The sequence below is a fragment of the Benincasa hispida genome, chromosome 3 (genome assembly GCF_009727055.1).
Source record: "Benincasa hispida cultivar B227 chromosome 3, ASM972705v1, whole genome shotgun sequence".
Classification (NCBI taxonomy): Eukaryota; Viridiplantae; Streptophyta; class Magnoliopsida; order Cucurbitales; family Cucurbitaceae; genus Benincasa; species Benincasa hispida.
In genome coordinates this window covers 41,276,188-41,304,017 of record NC_052351.1, presented here as the reverse complement: position 1 = coordinate 41,304,017, position 27,830 = coordinate 41,276,188, and the positions used below count along the sequence as shown (strand labels likewise).

The window sequence follows — 27,830 nt, the reverse complement described above, 5'->3', positions numbered from 1 at the left end:
CACTTGCAAACTTGAAACAATTAGCTCGGACTCACTTTCAGACTAGTTTTAGGTGATTTGTGGTGAGTATGCACATGTTTTAGCTTGAATATTAGGTATTGTTTTTTTATCTCGCCAACATCTCGTAACTTCCAAACATGAAATGTCTAACCCCAAATCAATTTTATACTTGTTTATAGTGATTATGGTGCTTTTAACACATATTTTATCATGTTTTTAGGTACTATTTTTTTATCTTGCAAGCATCTTGCAACTATCTCTCAACATTAAAACTTGAAATGTCTTAACCAAAATCAAGTTTATACTTGTTTTGGATAATTTAGAGGTGATTTAAGGTAGTTTTACACATGTTTTTAGGTACTATTTTTTTTTCTCGCAAACATCTCACAATTTCCAAACTTGAAATGCCTAGGTGATCTAAAGGTGATTTAATATGATTTTATAAATGTTTTTAGGTACTATTTTTATCTCACAACTATCTTCTAACTTCCAAATTTGGCACTATAGACTTGCCTTTGTTATTTTCGACATGGATTAGGTTTGTTCTTCTGTTTTGGTAACATTCGAATATAATTAAATCAAATGTTGATGGGTTTTAATTTTTGCCATAGTATGCTACCAATTAGGATGCTTTATAAATATATTTTTTTAGAAAAATGGCTCTGCAATGCAAATCCCATAAGAAACACAAAATCATACCCCTTCATCTTTCCACCGTATTGAAAAAACCTACAATTTCAAAACATCTTTGTTCTTACACAATTCTAAAGCAATTTTTTTAAGAAACGGAAATGGGAAAAGAGAGGAACTCGGGGAAGGTGTGGGAAGCACCATTGATGAAAAATGCTACCTGAATGGTGGGAGATATCCACCACCGTGCAGTAGGAGTCGCGTGCAAGAGGGAGAAATTGCAAGTTTTCAATTTTTGGGGTTTTTCTTAAATAACTAAGGTGCAATTAGAACATTTCACATGTCCATTTGTCCCAAAATTCTTCTGATCTCAAAAGCCGTTAAGCCACTAAAATGTCTCATTTTTGGCAATTTCCCGAGAAACTAAACATGTTTCCTATGGAAATCCAAGCATGGCATCATATCTTTACAAATGATATCAAATCCAAGCTATACGGTGCCATTAAAAATTCAATGAAATTCCAAACTAATTTAGATCTGCCATGGATGATTCATCCACACAACTCCCATTAAAACAAAAGGAACCAGGCCTTGTTTATGCAATCACTTCTACCTTCTCTTCTTTCTTTCTACTTTTCTTTACAACATTCGCGCTGTTTTGTTGTTGCTCGGCCTTCTTTTGTGCTCGAATCATGGCTCGTCTTACCTGAGGACGCATCTCTCTTACTTTACGAGGTGGCATGATATAGGGCTCAAGTGGGCGGTCGCCAAAAGGGTGTTCATCACCAGCAAAAATTCTCAGTTTTCGATCTCTATCCTGCATCAAATAGAAGTTCTAATATAAAATACCTGAGGAAAACGAAAAAGGATGGAGATTTTATCAAAAACTGAAGCTAATCCTCCATTAGGTAACTGAAAATCCCAAACACCAAATAAATTTAAGAACTAACATCACGCAGTTTATTTTTTGGAAGCATGCGCAATACAGCTTTACGTATGACTTCTGTAGGGTCTTTGGCCATCTGATCCTTCAAATTTCTTTCCTTGAGGTTGCCAACATACCTACAAAACGACGCATAGTTGAAAACAAATGCTGAAACACAGTGCGGAACCAAATGTTACTATTACCAAAGCAGCACTAAAATGAACTACTCCCTCTACTTTTCTGCAGCCTAGTACTTACAAAAGTTTTCAAGTAAAAAAAAAACTTTCTGAGCCCTTAGAAAATAAATCCAAACAGACGTTATGTCATTCAGATTCGCTAAGGCCCCGCTTAGTAACCTAGTTTTTAGTTTTTGAAATTTAAGTTCTCTCTCTTTTTATGTTCTCGTATGTTCCTTATTATTTTGTTTCATTGTATTTTGAGCAATAGCCTCTTTATGTATGTGTGTATATATATTAAAAAAAAAACTTTCTTCCACCTCTAAATTTTTACCTATGTTAAAAAGAAAGTAGTTTTTATTTTTGAAATTTAGCTACGAATTCAACTCTTTCACTTAATAAAGTTGCAAATGTATGAAAAAAATTGAGAGAAAATAGATCTAATTTTCAAAAACCGAATAGTTTCTAAACGGGGTCTAAAATTTCAACAAAACAAATGTCTTTCTAATCTTAATGGATGTAAAAAACTAACTTCGGGGTACAAGCCAATGACCAATAGTTCGAGTTAAACTACAGAAACATATAGCACTTACCCAGTATGCCAGTAATAAACTTTATCAGTGAGTTTTCTTCCTGTGACAGCGATATCCTTGGCATTAAGCACAATGCACATATCCCCATCATCTCGATTGGGTGTATATGTTGGCTTATCCTTGCCTTGAATCACGGTAGATATTTGAGATGCTAATCTCCCAAGAACCTGGTAGAAAAAGTTAGAGCAGCTGTATTTGTTTCTAGCAAATATCAATACTGTTGAACATTCTATCTCATAATCTGAGAAACCAAATGTCAAGTGAAGAGTTAATATTGCATTCTAACCTGGCCTTTGGCATCAAACACTCTCCACCTCAGGCCTTCCAAATTGATGCGTCTCAAGCCAGCAAGTGCTTTCTGGAACATTATTGATGCATAACCATGTTAATGGTTTGTGTTCATATAACAAAAGTATTTATCCAAGAACACCACGCAGAGGCTAAATAAAATAATAATAATAAGAGAAATTCGACCGCCTATCAATATGATCTGATGATCTGGAAGACACAAGGGCAGATTGAACTCATTGAGTAAAATTTCAACCACTATAAACGAAAGCTTTCCTATTTCATTCTTACCAAAGTTCCTGGCTGATAACTTCTGACCAAATAAATTTTTTCCTCTCAATCCAATCAAATAGTCCACATGACAGCATAAAAGCCAAGATGCTAAAATAAACCACCCATATCCCGAAAAAACTCCTTCACTTTCCATGCAAACATAATCCTTCGATAATTGCAAAGTCCTTTAAAAGTGCATCAACGCAATATACACGTTTTAAGTCTTTACTTCTACTTCTACACAATGTACGCATATAACAACAAATCAAATTAACAAGGGAAACCCCTTTGAATGTTTTCTGCAGAGTTTATACCATCAAAAATGACGTTTACAAAAGGAACTTTGTTAAGTAGTTTTTTTTCCAAATAAGCTTACACGTTAATAGTATAATGTTTGCATGTAAATTGCTCTGCTCACCCATAAAAATGGAAAAACTTATAGTCTAAAAATTATGCTAAGGTTCTTGTCAAAAGAGTGAAAGGAGGGCAATTTGTGTTACTATCTCTTTCGTTACTAACAATAGGTCTTACAGAATCTGAATCTTTACAGCTCCACTCATATGAGACCAGTTTTAATTTTCTCTCCATCACAAATTCCTTCAAAAGATAAAATTCTAGTAATTACTAGTGTGTTGCTGCTTACCATTGATGAAAGCACACAAGCCTTGGATCCTTAGATCAGAAAGGTACCAAGCCCCACCAAGGGCCTTTTATATTCTTCTACCACTTGAAGATGTATCAGAGTAAATCAGACAAGTAACTTAAGTCATTGAAAACAAGGGCTAATTTCCTTCATGAATCATCCAAATTCAACACCCGTATTTTTCTGTAATAATGGAATGCCAAGTAGTCCACTATAGAATCTCCAAAACCCATTTGGAGAAGGGTTCCACTCCTTTTTCTAAAATTTCCTATGCCAAAATCTCCCTCATCCAAGTTTAACAAATTTGCAGGTGTTATCAATAAAAAAGAAGAAAAATTTAATATTTAGAAAACCGAAATTCAAAGATAATTTAATTTTCAAACAGTAAATGGGGAAAATATCATTTAATCGCTGACATAAAACACCATGGGAAGGCATGTTCAAAATCCATAACACTAAGAATGTTCTAAAATAAGGAAATCTTACTACCTTACCCTGTAAAGACATGCTACATTCCTGAATAAAATGTAACATCAAACACGATACAAAATGTTACACTGCCATCCTACCATATGGTTTAGACATGATAAAATCAGAGGCAGTTGATTTTTCTTTTTCTCTTTTAGAGGGTAGTTTACTTCAAATTTAAAAGAATTCTGTCCAAATTATAATAAATTGCATGGACGCTTTCTAAATGTCCAGAATGTAAACCCTAATCAAAACCTATCATACAAATTTTGTTTCTTTATTAACTCAATGCTTCTTATCAAATAAAGTTGATAGACAGGTGCACCTGAGTTTCCAAGCAAACATTTCCCCAAACTGTGACATAAACATTTCCCCCAACTCTGGCACGAGATTGTGTAACAAGAGCTGATAGACTAGACACTATCATTTTCAAAACCAACTGGACAAGAACATGCATAATCAAAAGCACAACTTAGGGCCAAATTGGAATGACTTTCTAACTGCTTAAAAAGGTATTTTTAAGGGCAAAAATATTTTTAAGCACTTGGAACAGAACGTCATCGCAAACATACCTTGATACCCGCAATGGCACTTCACATAAAAAGGGAACAGTTAAACTTCACTATCCCATCAATATACTACAGAAAAAACGAAAAGATAGTCCACAAATAAATCCTGCATACACTTAGCGTGCAGTAAACAAGAAGCCAATTTCTAATCCATAATGACCTACAATATGCATTACACGACAATTCCGACAGTTAATATGCATTAGTGTAAAAGTAAAGGAGGTTTGCCTTCAAGTTGCCATTCAAAGAACTAGCTGCTTGGCTTGCCATTTCTCAATGTCCTAGTTTTCCACTGCTCCACATCACAATTAAATATTTATCAGTACCCTCAATTCATAACAATTAGCAACAAATAATTTGTTTTTTTTTTCTCTTTTGCCTTTAAACTGATTTTAACAGTTCCAATATTTTCAAAATACAAATTTCTTCACCCACAGAGAGCAAATTTTCAGTTCAAACAATGTTTTTTTTTTTCTCAAATTTTTTTCTTTTTATTTATTGATTTAGATAAGAAAAATATGTTTCTTTTGTTCTTTGACTCAATTTTTTCCCTTTTAATCTGTGACGTATACATTCTTAGTTTTATGTTCTCATTTAGCGTGGTGGGAGAATTTTTTTCTTTTTTTAATCTTGATTTTCTTCTATGTGAGTGAAAATAATAAACCAACAAACAAAGTAACAAATAAAACGAAAAATCAAAACCTTGGGGATCTGAACAATTAGCGGAGGCGGCGCGATCTCACCAACGGCGTGGAGGGGCTGAACCACTGTGTTTCTGATAGAGAAATACAGAGATGAGTAACTCTGATTGCTCGGAGACGAGAGAGCGTGAGAGGAGGGAGCGGCGTCGAGCTCGTCGGAAGACTGAAACTTCCACAACTGAAGTGCAGCGTGCGGCGGCGGCCGCCGAGACGGTGTCGGGCAGAGCGGCGGCGGTGTGCAGTGGCTGAAAATGGGAGGAAGGGGGTTGCTGAAGAACGCGATACAGGCTTTTCTTTTTAATTTTTCTTGAAAGAAGCAAACTTCATATGTATAAGTAAATTATAATGAATATTTGAAAAAAAAAATCTCCAAATAATAATAATAATAATAATAATTAAGTAATAGTCATGGAATCTTCTTTTATTCATGCTTTTCCTATTGAAAATTTTGACACTCCCATCCCATTTCATCACATAAATTACCATATTTTCTATTTAAATATGTTTTTTCAGTCAATTTTTTTTTTCTTTTTTGACACGTTAATTTTTTTCCAATTATTAAATCACTCTTTTTTCAGTGGAATATATAAAAAATTTGAGAATAAAAACACATAAGGTCCTAATAAAGACTCTATAGTATATTTATGTCAAACTTTTCTAACATTTATAAGAATGTCTAAGCGGACTTCTTAATTACACAAATATTAGGTTCAATTGCCTTTTTATCCCCAACTTATAATCAATTATATGTATTTTAAAAAAGAAAACTCAAAAGTTTCCTTAATTCACGAACAAAATGTTTTTAAACAATTTTTTTTTTCAAATCAGCCACCCCTTTTTAGTAGACTGATGTGTTTCTATTGATGTGATATGGTTAAAACTGAACTGTGCCTTTAAACTCATGAACACATGGTTTTATCTAATTGAACCCAAATTCAATCATAGTCCTGGGGAATCCAGGGTCGAACACAAGGATCACGCCTAATGATGCGATAGAATGATTGCTTTGATTTTAACATGAATTGTTTCAAATATGCAATGAACTCAGTTTTTTTTTTTTTTTTAATCAATCTTACTACCTACACTAGTGTTCAAGTGGTGGGTGTGTGTGAGGTGCGATGGATGTTGATGAATGTGCGATGACAATCACAACTTGAAGTGAAGCAGCTTGCGGTCATAAAAGTATAAAATCTCAATAGACAAAGTAGGGTTGAGAAAAATATTCACTAACGTTTCCTAAGCAATACATAAGCCACACGTTCATTTAATTTACTTATTAAGATAAACTCATCTCTCGGTGCGTTAAATCCACAATACCCTATTTATAGGATGCATGCGATGAGTATTTCAGGTAGAAAATTCTATCTTTATTTCTAAAGGTGTTTCTTCTCTTGTTTAATGAGATCTAAAATCCTTTACCTTTTCAAGCAGTGATTAGCTCCATCTAAAGCAATCTCTCAATTGATCCAAATAGTTCATGAAGCACACATTAAACAAGATGAACACTTACTCATGTATTACTTAGTACATGTTAGTTTTATCTTCCCAATCCATTATGAATTTAGTTGCTCATGCTCGATGGTAAAAATATGGATAGCTGAGAAAATGTAAACATATTCATATTGATAATGAAGGTTTTTCGATCTTACACAACAATACAAATACTAGTGAAATAAAATTGAAATGAAAGACAAAGATAGAAAGTCAAGTCGTGGGTTGTAGTTTCTTGCATTTGTTGGCTCCTCTGGAAGCTGCTTCATTGCGATTGTGATGGTGATAACGTCCTTCTTCATCCTCTTCAGAGAGAAACCTTGAGCTTTCGCTTAACATTCCTCAAGGAAAAGTTTTGGAGAGGGTAGTTATGGCGAATGAATAATGAAAAGTTTAGCAAAGTCTGGCCAATTTCTTGATTATGTCTTCTCTATATTTACCTTCGATCTCGTGGGCTATTTATAGGCGTCGAGAAGAAGTTTCTACATCTCTTTCTAATAATTATACCGACACCATGCATTAAATTCCATGCCCTGCCGTGTCGCCTGCCTCGTGTCAAAAGTTCATTAGCTCTGTCGCAAACCTTTCACATCAGCTACCAACTTGATCTTTTTTATTTGACTTCCACTGCCCATATGTTTTTTGCCTTCAGAATCACGTTCCCTCTTATCGTGTGGAACTTATGCGATGACAAGCTGGCATCAAGATTTTTCTCTATACGATCATGCTGCTGCGACTTGCTTCTTTTGCCGGTTTTTTCTCATTTTCTTTGATAGAATCCTGCGTTCAAAAGCACATTTTTACAATTTTCAAGGATTGTTAGTTTTGTATGCTTACAATCACAGGATATGATTAATTTTATGATTTTCTCATCAAGTCAACACATTCTCCTATGACTTTTCCTAATTGTTTTAGATAAAAGAGGTCAAACAACTTGTATTTTTACAAGTTATCACACCCCTAAATTTAAGACAATGTTTGCCCTCAAGCATATATTTAAAGTCCCAATATATATCTCAACTCACTCTAACATATTATCTAGACCTCTTAAAGTGCCTTCTAATTCTAGATTCATCAGACTAGCATATTTCTTTGGCTTTATTTTCCTTCCTATCTAAATATTTCCAACCCTTAGTGTTGGAGTTGATGCCCTGAATCTCGTAAGAGTCCTATAGTTTGTAATTGTATTGAAAAAATATTTTATTTATGTAATAAAATGTTTTATTTCAAAATTAGTTGCATTAACCACAAACCAACAAACTAACATCCAAGGTTATCTTGTAGCTTAAACATGTATGTAGAAACATATGAGTGGATCATGTTTAAGTGATAACCTAAATGGTCTGTAGTAAATGGATAAAGCTGGATACTTTATCCTGGTAACACTATAAGTATGGCCCGTTTTGTAGATGTTACAATATTGTAAAGTGCTACAAATGATCTGGTCCTGATCATTCATGTGGAGACATGTGAGCGGGGATATTCCATACAAAGAAGTTTGTATAAAACCGGACCACGAAATTTTTAGTCTCATTATATAACACCGTTCATAATAGACTTACATTGGTGACCATAGGTAACATGACTTGAATCCTGAGTGAGTTGTAAACTCCTACCTATAAAGGCAGTCCTTTGATTTATATGGGTGAGAGTGGCCAGATCGCCGACTCAATAAGCTTACCATTTTAGGGATTCATCTGATTGGGGAGTTGGGAACACAACTACACAAGAGGGAATTCACTCCTTCCCCAATGTCGAGGCAAATAGATAAATTGCTTCCTTTAGGGCTGATTTTGGGGTTTGAACAATGTGGCACCACAGCCTCTCCTGGCCCGAGAGGGATTCGATCATAGTTGGACTATGATTTATTGTTCATTAGAGGGTTCAGTGGTACTTAAGGAGTTAGATGTAACTACAGGGGCAAAATGGTAATTTTGGCCCAGTTGTACTTACAAGTAGTTTGTGAAGGATCATTATACTGTTGATTGGTTATATCCAATGGATATAGAAAATACATCTGTAGTGTGAAGAGTGCAGCTGTCGGTCTTTAGTGGAGGGTCCGACAGTTAACGGATAGTGAGTAATTTAATTAAAGAGTTTAATTAATTATTCACATACCGTTAAAGCTTCAGGTTACAGGTCCATGAGGTCCCTTCGTTAGCTCAACGGGATTTAATGAGAATCAGCTTTTGGATCAATTTGAATTATTCAAATTAATTAAGGGATTTAATTAATTATATATGATATAATTAATTTAATTTTTAATTACATATGATATAATTACTATAATGTATTTGATACATTATAATATTAATGACAGGAAATAAATATTTGAATATGATTCAAATATTAATTATATGAATTGGATTCATATTGTTAAATTTAATGTAAATGTGATTTACATTAAATGTCATTGGTGAGAGAAAGGAAACTATAGGTTATATTGTATTTGATACAATATAGAAACTATAGGTTATATGTTGTATTTGATATAACATATAGTTTAATATATATATTATATGATAATATAGTTATCATATTTATACATATATATATTAAATGCTTTATTAAATAAATATTTTTTTAATTTATTTATTTTAGAAAAACTAATTATAACTCCCTCTCCACCTTTTACTTTCTTAGACGTGAGGGTGGGAGTGCATTCCTCATTGTGTGCAGTCTTTTGAAACGACAGAAAAGTCTTTCTCTCAACATAGAAAGGTTCTATGAACATCCCAATCTTCTTCCTCCTTCTCTTTTTCCTTACCAAAATAGCCAGAGTCTACTCCTTCTGGGTTCTCATTCTTGAGAATACCGTGGTAGCCTTTCGTTGTGGTGTTCTTCAATTCGAGGGATTCAATTGAAGAATTATTCTTCAAAGATAAGGGTTTGAAATCCATTTTTTTTTTAATTTTTTCTGCAATTTCTTCCAAGCATGCTATAAATTCATTAGATGCATAATTTTTGTTTTTTTTGCTGTAAAATTATGATTCTGTAAATCTTGGGTTTGGGCCCGATCCTGTGTTCCACTCAAGGACCTTCGATGGTTTATGTGACAAGCTTATTCCCAAAAAATTTCTTACTCATTTCCAAGGCTATCTTGTATTTCTTTTTCAAAAATGGGCTTTATGGTTCATAGTTAACAAAAAGTTTTTCCTTGATATACGTTAATTTTATTTAGTTATGTATTGATCTAGGCATCTCACCTTCGTTTTCACTTGCCCCCACGGATATCATGCAGACATCCAACTATGAGCAAGGCACCCATCTCAGACTCAACTCATGCCTTCGCAAATTTTTCTTTTAATACAGACTGTGGAGTTGCGATCAAGTATTTTCTACGTTGATCATGATTCCCACCTTCGTTTTTGCTTGGCCGCACAGGTGTCATGCGGACATCCAACTACAAGTAGGTTCCAATCTCAACGCCATTTTTTTTTAGGAAAGAAAATTAGACAAGGAGATTTTACAAAAATTTGAACATATTTAACTCAAACCTATCCCACCCCTAAATTTGAGAGTCAACTAGGTCCTCATTACTAAAAATCAAATTATGCAATGGCTTTAGAAAATTTTTGCAAAAGAGGTTTGAGATAAAGCTTGCACGTATACTAATTTCGAGAAATGTTTTGTAAGGAAAAGTCTTAAAAGCTAAGTACTAAATACTTATCATAATAAATCAAAGTATTGGTTAGTACTAGTATCATCATTGAGGTCATTGACAAAATGCATCAAAGCAAAGAGGAATATTAAGAATGCAATAAATATATGCAAGAGACAAATGCAAGGAAAAGGCACATGAAAAATGAGTAGCTTAAGTCATTCAATGCGATTGATATTTATAAAGCGACTAGGGCATACAAAATATTGAAGCGATGTTTGGCTCATCAACATGTGTTGAGTTGAGTTGGTATAATATACCAACTCATTGTTTGGTCTACCAACTTTAAATGTTGGTGGAGTTGAGTTGGTATATTTTACCAACTCACCCCAATTCTCTCTTCTTCCCATGTTTTCAATAGCTTCAATCATCGGCCACTGTCACACTCCAAGAACTAACTCCAGGCTTCGACAACCACCTCCGATGACAACTCCGACGACTAACTCCGGGCTTCGACAACCACCTCTGATGACAATTCCTACGACGAAAATCTGAACTCCGACAACCACCTCCAATGATCCTGTCTCTTATACACATCTAGATGTGTATAAGAGACAGTTCGTAGGCTTTGACAACCACCTCCGACTACAAACTCCAATGAAAATCACCTTCGATGATCACCTTTGAGCGAGCAACTCCGACGCCTAACTCGAGGCTTCGACAACCACCTTTGATGACAAACTCCGAAAACTAACTCTAATACCACCTTCATGCGACTAACTTCGGGCTCCGACAGTCACCTCCGAATACAATCTCTAGCGAAAATCATATTCGACGATCAACTTCGACGACCACTTTCGCACAACCAATTCTGGGATTCGAAAACTACCTCCGATGACAGACTTCAACAACCAACTCCAATACACCTTCATGTGACCAACTTTAGGCTCCGACAACCACCTCTGACTACAAAATCCAGCAAAAATCATCTTCGATAATCAACTTCGACAACCACTTCCAACTACTATAAGACTGATGACTGTTAAAGTATGTTGTAGGGTTGTTAATTATATAAAAAAATATTATTTTGTCTACATTAAGTGCAATATTTATATGTAATGAATTCACATATCAAACGAATATTAAGAATATTTAGACGAAAAGTATATATGTAGTTGAAAAGTATGTAAACAAAAAAAACCATAAAATGAATCTTTTTTCCTGGAACATTTTCCAGCAAGAATTAGTGAAAAATAGAGATTTGTTCTATGATGATCCTCCAAATCTAGAGCAAATGAAATGAAACTGTTGAAGAAATGTGGTGACATTCCATTGGTTGTTACGATGATGGGGGGATTTAATTAAAAAAATTCATGACATAGTAAAAATATAAAGCAACAATAGGAAGAAAAAAAAATAAGAAGAAAAAAAGATGATAATGAAATTCATGGAGAAAAATTAGCTAGAATCAAAAGTTTTGATTTCTCTTTAGTTTCCCATTTTATTTAACCTTATTTCCACAAGAAATATAATGGGTTAATTGTTGTTCATAGCCCAAAAAAGAAAGAAAGAAAGAAAGAAAAGTTTTAAAAATTAAAAGAAAAAAAAATGTAATCCATATTTTATTCAAACAAAGATGGGTAGAATTATTGAATAAAAAAGTTTCAAAAAAAAAGTAATCATAAAAGCATATTATTTAGAGTTAAAAAAATTGGATTAGAAACCCGAATATATGAACTCAACTCTGCGCCCTAAACACAGACATATGAACTCAAACCAAATAACTCTATACCCCAAACACAAACATATGAACTTCACATATATATGAACTCCACAGATATATGAACTTCAGACATCCCATCTCAACTTAGCGTCCCAAACAGCCCCTAAATGAGAAACAAAATTTACAAACACCCCCAAATTTAATTTTCACCCGCACCGCTATTGTTGTTAGGTTTAAGAGGGAGTATGTCTTCATCCTCCATGAGATGTAATGGATTTTGAAGATGTGGGTGAATGGTAGGTTCACAAACGAGGTGAGTAAGAACATCTTGAATATATATTGGAGTGTGAATCGAAACTGTTCATGTTGCCTCTACATTTGGCGACGATGAAGGCCTCATGACAAGCTGCTGGCACTGAATTTTCTAAATTTTGTGTTGAATAAATCATCACAACTCACTTTGTTGGCGAGTGAGCTTTTGTTGCTATCACATTAAGTCGATCTATCGACTCATAATATCTCGTTGTTGCTGCAACAACTCATCAATGCCTCCTAAGAGTGGCTCTCGAAGGTCATCATGGAGAAATATGCAACATTCTTCATATCCAGGATCAACTTTAGTGTCAGTGGTTTCTTGAGGATTGTTGCATTGGGTGCTATTGCCAGATGGATGCTTACCATCCTCGCCAATGCCTGATCCTCTCCCTACTTCATAAGTAGCAGAGAGAAGAAAGCTTGAGTCATTAGAGGCAGACGTTGTAGAGTGGATGCCTTGGGCCTTGGGCTCCTTAAGAATCGGAGCCGTGTCTTTGTCGTTGGGCGATAGTGGAGGCATTTTCTCTCTTGGTTCAATCGACAAGAGAGGAAGGGAGGATTCTTCGAGCGAGGAAGGGGGCGCTTGTTCAAGTCAACACCCAGTCTAGAGGATATTCTGTGTGAATGCGAGGAGATAATTTCCACATTAGAGTTGCCTTGACGTGGCGATGGAGTCTTTTGCTTAGCTAAGGTGAAAATGATTTCCTTTGTTCTTTTTCTAAGTCTTGGTGAAGAAAGGGTGATCTTTCAACCCTAGGTGATGTGAACTTCTAATGGCATTGTGATTTCCATATCTAAGGTTGGCGAAATTCCCCGCGGGGCCCCGCCCCGATCGGGGTGGGAAATCCTCGGTTTTACCAGGGATGGGGTCAAACCGGAGAATTTTTTCGAGGGCCAATCCGGGGACGGGGCGGGGACGGGGATGGTATCCCCACCCCGACCCCGACCACCATTAATCCCCGACCCCAATTTTATAGTATATTTTTAATATTTTATAAATATATATTATAATATATAAAATAAATTATTTATATGTATGTTTATAATGTATACTATAGACTTATAGTGTTGTGAGTCCATATTGAATATATAAATTCTAAATTTAAGCCCAAACTTAGAAAATTAAAAGAAAAAAATGGGGAATCCCCACGGGGAAATGGGGAATGGGGCCCGCCGGGGACCCATTTCCCCGATGGGGAATCCCTGCCCCCGTCCCCGTCTTTAAATGGCGGGACGAGGGTGGGGTGGGGGAAATTTCCCCACGGGGCCAGGGACGGGGGACCTCCCCCGTCCCCCCTACCCCGTTGCCAACCCTAGCCATATCAACATCAGCGCTGGGTGTTTTAGTCATCTTTCTTCTTTGGGTTGAGAAATTTGAGAAGGAGACGCAGGTTGTACTTATGATCGCTGCTTTGTAGGCTGCTTTAATTGGACCATTCAACTTAAGCATTGGCAATCTCATTAATCGGTCAAAAAGAATGGTTCGTGAGAACTCCTTTTATCCTTACTTTTTCTTCTTCTTAAAAAAGGTCTTGGGTGGCGCACAACCTTGTGATAAGGGATGGAAAGAAGAGTTGTCCTCTTAACCTTGAGAATAAGCTCTAAATCTGGGCCGAGATGATACGACTAATATCCTTGCATGATACAATAGATGGCCATCACCCGATCTCATGAAATGGAATGATCGTGGGTTTTCGAGAGTAGCTTTTTCTTTATGAAGTATAATCACACATTAGCTTTAGGCATGAGGCTGTGTGGCGATAGCATCTTCATTTCTTTAATAGAGGTATACCATTTTGACCCCGGCTCTACAACCAATTTTAGTGCATCTTTCGTTTCTTTGCTTGTTGGCGCCTTAATTATCTTGTTTCCTTCAGCCTTGGGGTCATCTTTCAAATTTTACATTACATTCACCCTTCTGATGCCAAAACCAATTGTCTCCTCACCTATTTGAGCGCGATAATTGCTGGCGCAAGGCTTCCCTTCATAAAACGCCCGAACCACACTTGGTTTCACCATTTGGGGTTCTTTAAGAAATTCCTCCACTTCATCGTATTAACGACATCTGTGATGAAGGTGGGCTGTGGTGCGGTTTTAGGGAAAAATCCCATTTCCAGCAAAATAGGCGGCCTCTTCACGCATTTTCTTCCTCTTCCATCATTGGTGCTTTCCCTTTATCTTCTTTACTCTTCGACATCACTTTCTTGGGCGTCATATCCTTCTTTGTGGCTGTTGGGTTAACCACTCTTCACTAGGTCCAAATACTTAAGATCAACGCTGGAAAGATGAAGAAAAGGCTAAAAAATATTTTGTCAAATCCTCGATGACTGATACTCGACGCTCGACGTCTTCTTACTCGATGCTCGATGAGAATTCCCTTATTCGTCTGACAAGTCTCTAATAAATCCTCGATAGAACTCGATGACAACTGAACTAATACTTGATCTTACTCGATGGTTCTTAAACGATACTCGGTGTGACTCAAAGGTGAAAATGATCAACTCAAAGCTACTCAATAGCGAAGATCGATGCATGATTGAACTCAATACTTTGTTATTCGATGCGATTTGAATAGTGAATATAGGGCACGCGATTTGCAGAAAGAAGACAATCATATTATTGGGATTGGTGTCCTAATTCTCCTGGAGTCTCGTTGTCTGTAATGATACACATTGTTTTATGAATAAAATAATTGTTATTTCATTCCGGCATTTACTCATATCCAATAAACAAAGCTCCATGGTTATCTTATGTAAACTTAAGCATGTATATGTGATATACAAGTGGATCATGCCTTAAGTGATAACCTAAATAGGTATGTAGTATAAAGATTAAGGTAGGATACCTGATCCTGGTGACACTACGAATACGGCCCGCTTTGTAGAGGTTTACAAGTGTTGTAAACTACTATAGATGATAGATCCTAACCATTTATATGGAGACATGCGAGCAGGGGTGTCCTATATAAAGAGTTTATATAAGATCGGATCACGAAATGACTAGACTCTATATATAACGCCATTGATACTGGAGACTTACATCTCACCTAAACGACCATAGGTGACACGACCTCAATACTGAGTGTTTTGGGAAAATCCTGCCTTTGAGGACGGTTCTTTGATTAGTATGGGTAAGAGTGGCCAGATTGCCAACTCAAAATGCCTACCTTTTTGGGGACTTGTCTGATTTGGGAGTTGGGAACTCAATACACAAGATGGAATTCACTCATTCCCCGAAGCAAGGGTAAGTAGAGAGATTGCTCCCTTAAGGGCTGATTCCAGGGCTTGAACATAGTGGCCACAACTTCTCTATGGAAGAGAGGACTCAGTAATAGTAGGACTATGACTTATGTTCATTAGGATTCAGTGGTACTTAAGGAGTAAGATGTAACTATAGGGGCATAACGATTATTGGTCGAGCTGTACATACGAGTAATCTGTGAAGGGTTGTCGCACTATTGATTGGTTAATACGGACACATAATATATCTGTGGTAAGGAGATTTCAGCTATCGATCGTTAGTGGAGTGCCTGGCAGTTAACGGATGGTGGATCTCGTGACTAAAGAGTTTAGTCAGTTATTCACGTACCGTTGGAGCTTCGAGCTACAGGTTTATAAGGTTCCCCTTGGTAGCTCAATGGATTCAAGTTGAGGATAAGTTCTTGTTGTTGATTTGAAATTTTAAAATTGACAAGAGGTAATTCGGTTATATATAATATGATTGGTATGGTGTATGAGATACATTAAGTGGAGGATTAATGTAAATGAGATTTACATTAAGTGCCATAGAATAGAAAAAGAGCTATGGTTTATATGTTTCATGAGATGAAATATTAAAACTATAGGTTATAAATATAGTATGATAAGTTGGTTATCATTTATATTTATAATAATATTAATTATTGGATAATTATCTCTTTTTCTCTAATAACAACTGAGTGGGAGGTTATTGGTGGTTTCATGGTAACCGTGAGATAAAAAGAAAAATGTTTTTCTAATTTAAGTAAGATTTGTAAGAAGTGAATTTGATTTTTCCAATCTCGGAAAAATTCTCACGGGAAGTTGTCAAGTAAATAAGATTTACTAAGCGATAGCTTGGAGTTAGCTAAACGATCGTGGAGTGTTCTTAGGCGATAGACACTAAACTAAGAGATGAGCTAAACGATCACATAGTTTTTGCTAGACGATCGCTTAGCTTTTCCTAAATGATTGGGCATCGACCTATACGATAGGTTCTTCCATCTCCCACTTGCTCAATCGTTTACACAATTGTGGTTTCCTCTAGTTTTCTGCCTCAAACCAAGTTCACACAGAGCCCACCATCTAGATTCTCACACCGAGAATACCAAGGTAACCTTCTTAGTAGTGTCATACTCAACTCGACACTGTCGAGGTTTTATGGAGGCTGTTTGTGGTGTTCGGGGTGTTCCTGACCTAGGCGACCGCTGAGTTCGAGTGCGTGGTGATCGTACAGTGTAGCGATCGTGTTGGACGAGCGCTCGTGTGTTGCTGTGTTGCTATGATCAAGTGTTTGTGATCAAGGAGCTCTGTGATGAGTCTACAAAAGTGTGTTGCTCTTGTCCTTGATCTGTTGTATAACATGTTGTAATTTATGTATTTTATGCATTATTGTATGTTTCTGTTTGTGATTGTAATTGTATTGTAATTTGGAATGATCTGTTCGCTGCTCATGGAAATCCTCGTGTTCAATTTCCTTCACGTATGAACAAGAAAGATAAAAGCAAAAAGATGAAACATAGAGTTTACGTGGTTCGACAAGATTGCCTACATCCACGAATAAATCCAAGTTCTTTTACTAATAAAGATTGTGTACAGTTTTTGTTGTTTACAGAAAACTAGGGAAAAATGATGATAACTTTTTATTTTTGTTTTAAAGACTAGAGGTATTTATAGAGCATACCAGTGGACTGTTTGTTGGAATGTATCGGCAACAACGGAAGCAACAAGGATCTATAAGCACTCTAATTCATTAATTTTGGCAGTAACTAAAGCATGCTCAAGTTAGAACAAGAGGGTTTCAAGTCATACCTTTGTAGATCCTCAGCTGCAAACTTCTCCAAATCTTGTTGTAGACCACCTCAAGATCTTCGCCACTGTTCTCTTAGAGCTTTAGATTGAGTCGTGAGACTCAAAATAAGCTTGAATAAAGGGAATATGGAGAAAAGCTCAGTCACCACCACTTGAAGAACAACTTCTTCAACACGATTTTTCCAACAAAACTCTATATTTGCATGTCCTAATTTCACTCCAATCTTCTCAATATATTGCAGGACCTTCTTGTAAAGAAGATGGCTGCATGAGATGCAGCTCATGCTTGGAGTTATTGAAACCAAAGAGAATGGGTTTCATGTGAGCAAGTTGAAGGCTTAATGGAAAAAACTATTTTTCCATTTTTGTGTTGATTAAATTTCAAATTTGGAATTTAAAATCAACTTGATTTCAAAAATCAAAATATTATTAATTTTAAAAAATTAATTTCACAAATTAATTTTTCTAATAAAATTAATAAACAATTCTAATTAATTTAATATCAAATATTAAATTAATTTTTACACAAATCCACCTTCATATATTTAAATCATATGTAAATATTAGTTCTCCTATTCCATTTAATTCTTAAAATTAAACGTGTAATTATGTCTCATATAATTACCAATTCCTTTAATTCTAATTTGAACGTTTCAAATTAACTTATCACGCTACTTTAAAGCTAATCCATTTACGAGCTAGTAGGGGGACCTCGCGGACCTACAGATCGTGGGCTCCAACGATTCGAGATTAATTGGCTAAACTCATTACACCGAATTAACCCCCATTCGTTAACTAATGGGTCACTCCACTAAAGCCCATAGTTGAACTCCTCTCACTGTAGATATATTATGTCCACATGATTTAAACATAATTAGTAAGTCGACCATTCACAAGTTGTTCGTAATAACGACTGGGTCAAATGTCTATTTTACCCTCGAGATTATGTCTTGTTCCTTCAGTTCCTACTGATCTTCTAATGAACAACTGGTTTTTGATCCAATCACTAAACTAAAACTCTCTCAGCCCAGTGAGAGGGTAGGGCCCCTTGTTCAAGACTTGGATTCAATACTTAAGAGAACAACCTTTCTCCTATCCCTAATCGGGTAGGCGTGAATTCCGTCTTGCATCCTATGTTCCTATCTATTTGGTCTTATCCCTAAAATGGGAGGCTTATTGAGCTAATGTTGTTGACCTAACCCTCACCTATGAAAATTAGGATAATCCCGAATAAACAGGAGTTCATAGTTACTTCAGGATTAAGATCAAGTTACCTAGGTCATCTAAGTGAAAAAGTCAGTCTTATACAGTAAACAACGTTATAAAGTAAGAGTGACTTATTTCTTGGTCCGATCTTATGCAAACTTATTGCATAGGACGTCCCCACTCCTCATGTCATAACATGTATGAATTAGGATCACTTCGTTTGTAGCACTTTACAACTCTTTGTAACAACTACAGAGTAGGCCGCATCCCATAAGTATTACCAGAATAAGGCACCTTATTCATATACTATAGATCATTTTAACTATTTACTCGAACCTGATCCACTTTTATGTCTCCACATAAAGTTCAAGTACTCATGTAATAGTCATGGGTCTTAGTTTATTGGATTTAGACCTTTATTTATACAATTATAAAGTTAATAATAAGTTTATTGACTATAGAAAATGTTTATCTTTTTACAAACTACGAGTTTTTGGACATAAAACTCAACAATGCTCCCACTTAGACTAAAACTTCAGTGGATCAATATATACAAATATATACAATATTGAGTATACACGGAGAGAACAAAACATACAATTACAATAAACTAGGGCATTTCAATACCCATAAATTCTCCCACTTGCCCTAGTGATGAATATCTCATAGACCTAGTCCCACTAGGTGACCCTCGAACAGTTTAGCCGAGAGGGCCTTTGTAAATGGATCAACTAAGTTGTCTTGTGAAGCTATTTGCTTGACAATTACGTCTCCTCTGTGTACAATCTCCCTGATGAGATGGTACTTTCGCTCGATATGCTTTCCTCTTTCATGGCTTCGAGGTTCCTTTGAATTTGCAACTGCTCTACTGTTGTCACAATAAAAAGTGACTGGAAGGTGCATATTAGGAACTACTTCTAGATCAGTCAGGAACTTTCTGCACCATACTGCTTCTTTTGCTGCTTCACTATTGGATTTTATGTCCTAAAACTCGTGGTATGTAAACATTAGAACTTATTCTGAAAAATTCAATAAGGTTTTATTGAATAGATGTTTTGCTTATTAGAAATCTAATAAACCTAAAAGTCCCTTGACTATTACATGAGTACTTGAACTTTATGTGGAGACATAAAAGTGGATCAAGCTTGATTAAATAGTCAAAATGATCTATAGTATATGAATAAGGTTGGGTGCCTTATTCTGGTAACACTATTGGAATCAGCCTGCTCTGTAGTTGTTACAAAGAGTTGTAAAGTTCTATAAACAAAGTGATCCTAATTCGTACATGTTATGACATGAGCAGTGGGAGTGCCCCTGTGCAAAAAGGTTTGTATAAGATCGGACCACGAAATCAGTCTTACTTTATAATATTGTTTACTATTTAAGACTGACTATTTCAAAGCGATGACCTAGGTAACTTGACCTCAATCCTGAGCTAATTATGAACTCTTGTTTATTCGGGATTATTCTTAGATTTACATAGGTGAGGGTTGGCTTAATAAGGCTCAATAACCTCCCATTTCAGGGGTAAGACCGAATAGATAATTGGGGACATAGGGTGCAAGATGAAACTCACTCCTACCTGATTAGGGTTAGTAGAGAGGTCGTTCACTTTAAGTGTTGATTCTGGGTCTTGAACAAGAGGCCTCACCCTCTCATTAGCCTGAGAGGGATTCGCTTTGTTGATTGGATCACAAATCAATTGTTCATTAAGGAATCAGTGGGACTTAAGGAACAAGAGGTAATGTCGGGGGTAAAACAAAGATTTGACTCAGTCGTTATTACGAACAAACTATGAAGGGTTAACTTACTAATCATGGTTATATTGAGTGGACATAATATATCTACAGTGAGGGGAGTTCAACTATGGGCTTTAGCGGAGTGACCCATTAGTTAACGAATGGGGGTTAATTCGATCTAATGAGTTTAGCTAATTAATCTCGGATCGTTGGAGCCCATGATCTGTAGGTCCGCGAGGTCCCCCTACTAGCTCGGAAATGTATTAGCTCTAGAGTAGCGTGATAAGTTAATTTGAAACGTTCAAATTAGAATTAAACGAAATTGGAGAATTAATATTTAAATATGATTTAAATATATAAGGGTGGAATTGTGAAAATTTAATTTAGTATTTGATATTAAATTAATTAGAATTATTTAAATTGTTTAAATAATTATTTATTAATTTTATTAAGAAAATTAAATTTTGTAAATTAATAATATTTTCAAATTTTATAAAATAAATTGATTTATGAATCAATTTTGAAAATTTGAAAAAGAGAAAAATACACAAAAATGGAAAATAGTTTTTCCAATTATTTCATCTTCAAGTAACTCACCCATAACCACCATCTTTTAAGCTTTCAATTATCTTCAAGCATGAGCTGCATCTCATGCAGCTATCTTCCTTGCATGATAGTCTGCAATATATTGAGAAGATTGGAGTGAATTTGAGGCATGCAATTGGTTGATTTTTTGTGAAAAATTTGTTTGAAGAAGATGTTCTTCATTTGGGTTGCTGTTGTGAGTACTTCTCCAAGTTTTCTTAATTCAAGCTTATTTTGAGTCCCACAACTCAATCTAGAGCGCCAAGAGAATAGTAGGGAAGATCTTAGGGTGGTCTACAATAAGATTTGGAGAGATTTGCAGCTAGAAATTGAGATTTCAAGAGGACTACAAAGTTATGACTTGAAACCCACTTATTTTTGTATAAGCATGCTTTAGTTTTTGCCAAAATTAATGAATTAGAGTGCTTATGAATCATTGTCGCTTTCGCTGTGTGCTGATACAATTCAACAATTGGTATCAAAGCATCATAGAAGCATTCAATTCGGTTTAATTTTGGTGTGGTAGGTGTTTTTCATGAGTTATATGAAACTACTACACTGATATGGTTTTCTGAGTTTTGGCTTTTAATTTCTCTTTGATTTCTCAATTAAATTTGTAATTGGCTCTTGTTTGATGAGCTTATATGTGTTCCCAAGATTCTATAATTTATTTGGAGTTATTAGAGCTGAAATTATGCTGTAACTAAAGAAACAAATGAAGAAGGTCGAGTTGTAGATTCCAGTTTTTCAGCCTCTATTCATATCATTGTTGAGGTTTAGTGCTAGACGATCGTTTAGCTTCGGGCATTAGACGATGTGAAGAAAAGCTAGACGATCATGTAGCTACCGACGTTGAGCGTTGAAGTGTTGTGTGCTAGACGATCGTGCATTTGTGGGAGCTAAACGATGCGCTGAAGTGCTATACGATGGCGCTACACGATCATGTAGCTTCGTGTGGGAGCTAAACAATGTGTTGAAGTACTATGCGATAGCACTACATGATTGTTTACATTTATGTGGCAGCTAAACGATGCCTTGAAATGCTATGCGATTGCGCTACGCGATCGTGTAGCTATGTGTGCGCTAAATGATCAACAAGAGGCGCTATGCGATGGCATTCAGTGATCATGTAGTATTTGTCTGGCACTAAATGATGGAGCTGTATGATAGTGTTGGACACTAAGCGATCATGTAGCATTGTCCGACACTAGACGATAGCACTATGCGATAGAAGGAACACACTACACGATCGTATAGCTTGGTCAGGCGCTATGCGTTGCCTGCTACATGATCAGGCAAACACTAAACGATCAGGTAAACACAAGATGATAGTCGTCAATGCTAAACGATGAGCCTTAGCAAGATTTGAGCATAAAGCGTGAGCAGCCGGTTCGACCAGTTCTCTTGAGGTCCGGTCTGGAACCTCAAATGGTTTTTGGCTAGTCTGGTTTAGTCTTTGCTGGTTCGGTTCAGATGGTTCAGGTTTGGTTCAAGCTGTTTGGGTTTGGTTTGGAGCAGTTCGAGCAGTCCAGAAGCGTTCAGAAGTTATTTTGTAATAATTAGGCTTTTGCTTGCTTGTTTTTGCCAAAACTAAAACCATATCAGTCTGTGCTTAATTACTTATGCATTTGATGTATGTTATAATTAAATAAATCTTGTATGTTCATACAGTATGCCATGTAGATTTAAAATTCCACCGTGGGAAGCATGTTACATGCATTGAAAGTATGTTATAATTTGTTATAATATATAGTATGCATGTTAGGGTTTCTTATATTTAATATAATTGTTATATTAAATATTGAATGCCTTTATGTATTTTGTGGATGTTTAGTATGTCTAAAGTTTTATAAGCTGTTATAAAATTAGGTTAGATGTTTAAAATCCATAACAAAGAACAGTTACATGCTCACGTAGGTTAACCACTTGTTTTAACAGTTAAAATAGGTCGTTAAAACTTGTAAAACTAGGGTTACAAACTCAACGGTATATAATCCTGTCGAAGGTTGGGGAATTTAAGTCGACGGTTTACGGAATACCTCCTACCTGGGGATTATGGCCGAATTATTGAGCGTTGGTAACCGGTTTTATGAGCATACGTGAGCGATGTGAGGTAATAAAACGGTTTACACCTAGAAAACATAGGTTTAAATCCATTTATAAGTGTTATACTTGGATAAATCACATAGACTTATGGTTGTTTTTATTAGCCAAAAAAGAACCTAAGTATAAAATTACCCTTTTAATAGAACACTTCAGTGGTAGTCCAAAAACTTCTATATGATAAAGTTATTAGAAAACTTCAGTGGGAGATTAATAACATATACGATACATTATTTTTAGCTCTCACATCCCTAAGAGTTCATAGTCTAGATTTAAGCGGTAATTCGTGTCACCCTTGGAGTGACCTCCATACGAAAAGTATTTTTTAACTTAAATCTAGATTTCAGTGAATAAGGGAAAGTTGTTCGAATAGAAATCAAGTATACGATTTCAACTGCCACGTCTCCACATAGTTTACACCGTGAGATTCATATGACGCTTCGTGTCACCCTGGGAGTGACCTTCATACGAAAGTGGATATATGAGTCAATATCAAGGTAAGTGGAGGAAGTATTTCATAGTAAATGGGTGAAGGAAATGTGTCAACATATCCTGCGGCCTCTTCCATTAGTTTGGACCGTGAGATTCCTATGTTGCGCTTGCTAGTTAGCTTTAAGCGGCCCTTTGCTAGTCATTTAACGACCGGTTATCCCACAGAGGGTTGTATGAAATAGGATTCAGAACAACTCAAGCTCAGAGATGGAGAAGATTTCTTAGGTCCATTCTCAACCTTTAACTCTCCACTTCGGTAGCATAGTTGGGGCCGACCTCTGACGTCTGAAAATGGAGGGTTACACTTACAGAAATTATCATTAAGTGTTAATAATTCTGACCAAAAGTGGTACCTAAATGACTATCGGAATATTTTATTCTGGAGATAGTATTTAATCAAGAATGTCTCGTTGTAGTATCATTGGAAAAGAATAATCTTGGGTATATTATTAAATTGTTAAAATTTGATTGGATTTAAAAGCCATACACTTATAGAATTTGTTTATAATTTCAAAATGACGAGTTCAATAATACAATTGTTGGCATCGGATAAACTGATCGGGGATAATTATGTGACCTGGAAATCAAATTTGAACACTATACTTGTGATAGGTGATTTGCGGTTTGTCTTAATATAGGATTGTCCTCCCGTTCTAAGCTCTAATATAAACCGAAATGTTTGGGATGCGTATGATAGATGAATCAGAGCGAATGATAAAGCCCGTGCTTATATCCTCGCCAACTTATCTGATGTTTTGGCGAAGAAACATGAGGATATGAGTACTGCCAAAGAGATTATGGAATCTATACGATGGATGTTTAGACAACCGTCCTTCACCCTGAGGCATGATGCTACCAAGTACGTTTACAATAGCCACATGAAAGAGGGGGCCTCTATTCGTGAACATGTCTTGAACATGTCCTCAAGATCTTCCCCACTATTCTCTTGGAGCTTTAGATTGAGTTGTGAGACTCAAAATAAGCTTGAATGAAGGAAATATGAATAAAAGCTCACTGTCACCACCACTTGAAGAACAACTTCTTCAACACGATTTTTCTTGCAAAACTCTATATTTGCATGCCCCAATTTCACTCTAATTTTCTCAATATATTACAGGACCTTCTTGCAAAGAAGATGGCTGCATGAGATGCAGCTCATACTTGGAGTTATTGAAGCCAAAGACAGTGGGTTTAGTGGAAAAAACCATTTTTCCATTTTTGTGTTGATTAAATTTCAAATTTGGAATTAAAAATCAATTTGATTTCAAAGATCAAAATATTATTAATTTTACAAAATTAATTTTTCTAATAAAATTAATAAATAATTATTTAAATAATTTAAATAATTCTAATTAATTTAATATCAAATATTAAATTAATTTTTACCCAAATCTACCTTCATATATTTAAATCATATGTAAATATTAATTCTCCTATTCCGCTTAATTCTTAAAATTAAACGTGTAATTATGTCTCATGTAATTACCAATTCCTTTAATTCTAATTTGAACGTTTCAAATTAACTTATCACGCTACTCTAAAGCTAATCCATTTACGAGCTAATAGGGGGACTTTGCGGACCTATAGATCATGGACTCCAACGATCCGAGATTAATTGACTAAACTCATTAACTGAATTAACCCCCATTCGTTAACTAATGGGTCACTCCATTAAAGCCCATAATTGAACTTCCCTCACTGTAGATATATTATGTTCACATGATTTAACCATAATTAGTAAGTCGACCCTTCACAGGTTGTTCGTAATAACGGCTAGGTCAAATGTTTGTTTTATCCCCGAGATTATGTCTTGTTCCTTAAGTTTCTACTGATCCTCTAATGAACAATTGGTTTGTGATCCAGTCACTAAACCAAAACTCTCTCAACCCAGTGAGAGGGTGAGACCCCGTGTTCAAGACCTGGATTCAGTACTTGAGAGAACAACCTTTCTCTTATCCCTAAATCGGGTAGGCGTGAATTCCGTCTTGCACCCTATGTCCCTAGCTATCTATTCGGTTTTACCCCTGAAATGGGAGGCTTATTGAGCCGACGCTATTGAGCCAACCCTCACCTATGAAAATCTAAGGATAATCCCGTATAAACAAGAGTTCATAGTTAGCTTAGGATTAAGATCGAATTATCTAGGTCATCTAAGTGAAAAAGTCAGTCTTATACAGTAAACATCATTATAAAGTAAGAGTGACTTATTTCTTGGTCCGATCTTATACAAACTCATTGCATAGGACGCCCCCATTCCTCATGTCATAACATGTACGAATTAGAATCACTTCGTTTGTAGCACTTTAAAACTCTTTGTAACAACTACAAAGTAGGCCGCATCCCATAGTGTTAACAGAATAAGGCATCCATCCTTATTCATATACTATAGATCATTTTGATTATTTACTCGAACCTGATCCACTTTTATGTCTCCACATAAAGTTTAGGTACTCATGTAATAGTCATGGGTCTTAGTTTATTGGATTTAGACCTTTATGTATATAATTTATAAAATCAATAATAAGTTTATTGACTATAGAAAATGTTTATCTTTTTACAAACCGTGAGTTTTAGGACATAAAACCCAACACTATTTACATCACAAAGTTAGTTATAATCAAATAAAAAACTGAGGTATTTGATTCAAAGCTTCTTCAAATTCTCCACCTTGACTCTAATGCCTTACAATCTTCTGACCTTCTTGATTCTGACCGTTTTGTCTACCCTGTGTCTGGAAGTTCGAAACCAACCTGTTCTAAACATTTAATCAATTTAAGCTTTGAAACAGGTTTTGTTAACATGTCAGCTGCATTATCTGAAGTATGACCTTTAAAATTTCTATCTCCTCTGTCTCAATTTTATCTCTAATAAAATGATACTTGATACCAATGTGCTTAGCTCTAGTGTGGTATTGTGGATTTGGGGACAAATGGATAGCACTTTGGTTGTCACAGTAGAGTTTCGCCACTGTTTGACCTATTCCAAAGTCTTTCGGCAATCCCTTAAGCCACAATGCCTCTTTGATTGCTTCTGTTAAAGCCATATATTTAGCTTATGTTGTAGATAAGGCTACTATAGGTTGTAGTGTTGCTTTTCATCTGATTAGATTAGGACCATAAAGGAAAAGGTATCCTGTTAAGGACCTCATTTTGTCCAAATCACCAGCATAGTCAGCATCCACATATCCATAAAGTTCTAAGTTTGGTTCAATTGACTTGTGGTAGAATAATCTTGAGTTTTTAGACCAAACCAAGTACTTAGGATCCATTTAGTATCCTCCCAGTGTCTCTTAACAGGATTAGACATATATCTACTAACTAAGCTAGCTGAATATGAGAGATCAGGTCTGGTAAAAATCATTAAATACATTAAGCTTCCGACTACTTGACTATAAGGTATGACAACCATCTGTTTCTAATGTTCTTGGTCAGAATCTTTAAGAGAATTAGCTAAGGAAAGCTTAAAGTGCTGGGCAATAGGTAAGCTCAAAGGTTTAGCATCATTCATGTTGAACCTTTTAAGGATTTTCTCACAGTAATTGGATTGATTGATGCTTAGAATAGACTCCTCTTCGTTTTTTTGGATCTCTATTCCTAGAATCTTGCTTGCTTCTCCCAAGTTCTTCATATTAAACTCCCTTTTTAAGAGGTTTTTAACATGGGTTAGATCTTCTTTAGGCCTACCCGCCAATAGCATATCATCTACATATAAGAGTAGGTAAACCTTGTCCTCGTAAAAACCTGTATTTACATAAACACATATGTCAAATGAACTTCTTTTGAATCCAATGCTAGAAATATAGTCATTGAATCTCTTATACCAGTACCTAGGTGATTGTTTTAACCCATAGATAGACCTGTTGAGTAAGCAATAGAGATTTTCTTTTCTTTTAACTTCAAATACTTTAGGTTGCATCATATAGATTGTCTCCTCTAGATGTCCATGAAGAAAGCAGATTTTACATCTAGTTGATACATTTCTAAATTATTTTGAGCAACTAAGGATAGAAGAAGTCTTATGGAAGTCTATTTGACAACTGGAAAGAAAATCTAATAATAGTCTATTCCTTCCCTTTGGATGAACCCCTTTGTAACCAATCTAGCTTTATACCTAGGCTTTTGATCACAGGATACTCCTTCCTTAAGTTTGAAAACCATTTAGAGGCAACAGATTTGTAACCCTTTCATAGACGAACTAAAGAATAAGTGTCATTCATCTTTAGTGAATGCATCTTTTCATTCATAGCTTCTATCCAATCCCT

The 27,830-nt window shown here is 35.7% G+C and overlaps 1 protein-coding gene across 3 annotated transcripts; it reads right to left on the bottom strand.

The window, feature by feature from the left end:
• Nucleotides 1–913: 913 nt before the first annotated feature.
• Nucleotides 914–5,589, bottom strand: LOC120074207 (50S ribosomal protein L13). Of its 3 annotated transcripts, none has more exons than XM_039027260.1 (6): nt 5,268–5,589; nt 4,794–4,857; nt 2,611–2,682; nt 2,325–2,491; nt 1,581–1,692; nt 914–1,447 (listed from the first exon to the last, which is right to left on the bottom strand). In XM_039027260.1, the coding sequence occupies exons 2-6, from the start codon at nt 4,833–4,835 to the stop codon at nt 1,226–1,228; spliced, it is 615 nt and encodes a 204-aa protein (XP_038883188.1). In that variant the 5' UTR covers nt 4,836–4,857; nt 5,268–5,589; the 3' UTR covers nt 914–1,225. The 3 variants fall into 3 exon arrangements, with proteins under 3 accessions (XP_038883188.1, XP_038883187.1, XP_038883186.1); XM_039027259.1 differs by lacking the exons at nt 4,794–4,857; nt 5,268–5,589 and adding exons at nt 4,322–4,435; nt 4,569–4,618; XM_039027258.1 differs by lacking the exons at nt 4,794–4,857; nt 5,268–5,589 and adding an exon at nt 4,322–4,634.
• Between the last annotated feature and the right edge of the window lie 22,241 nt (nt 5,590–27,830).

Coding starts and splice junctions, on each gene's coding strand:
- LOC120074207 (XM_039027258.1), bottom strand. CDS start 4,453: ATGCATGTTCTTGTCCAGTTGGTTTTGAAAATGATAGTGTCTAGTCTA. Junction 2,683..4,321: donor ATGTTTGCTTGGAAACTCAG/GTGCACCTGTCT, acceptor ATAATGTTCCAG/AAAGCACTTGCTGGCTTGAG. Junction 2,492..2,610: donor TGTTTGATGCCAAAGGCCAG/GTTAGAATGCAA, acceptor TTTTTCTACCAG/GTTCTTGGGAGATTAGCATC.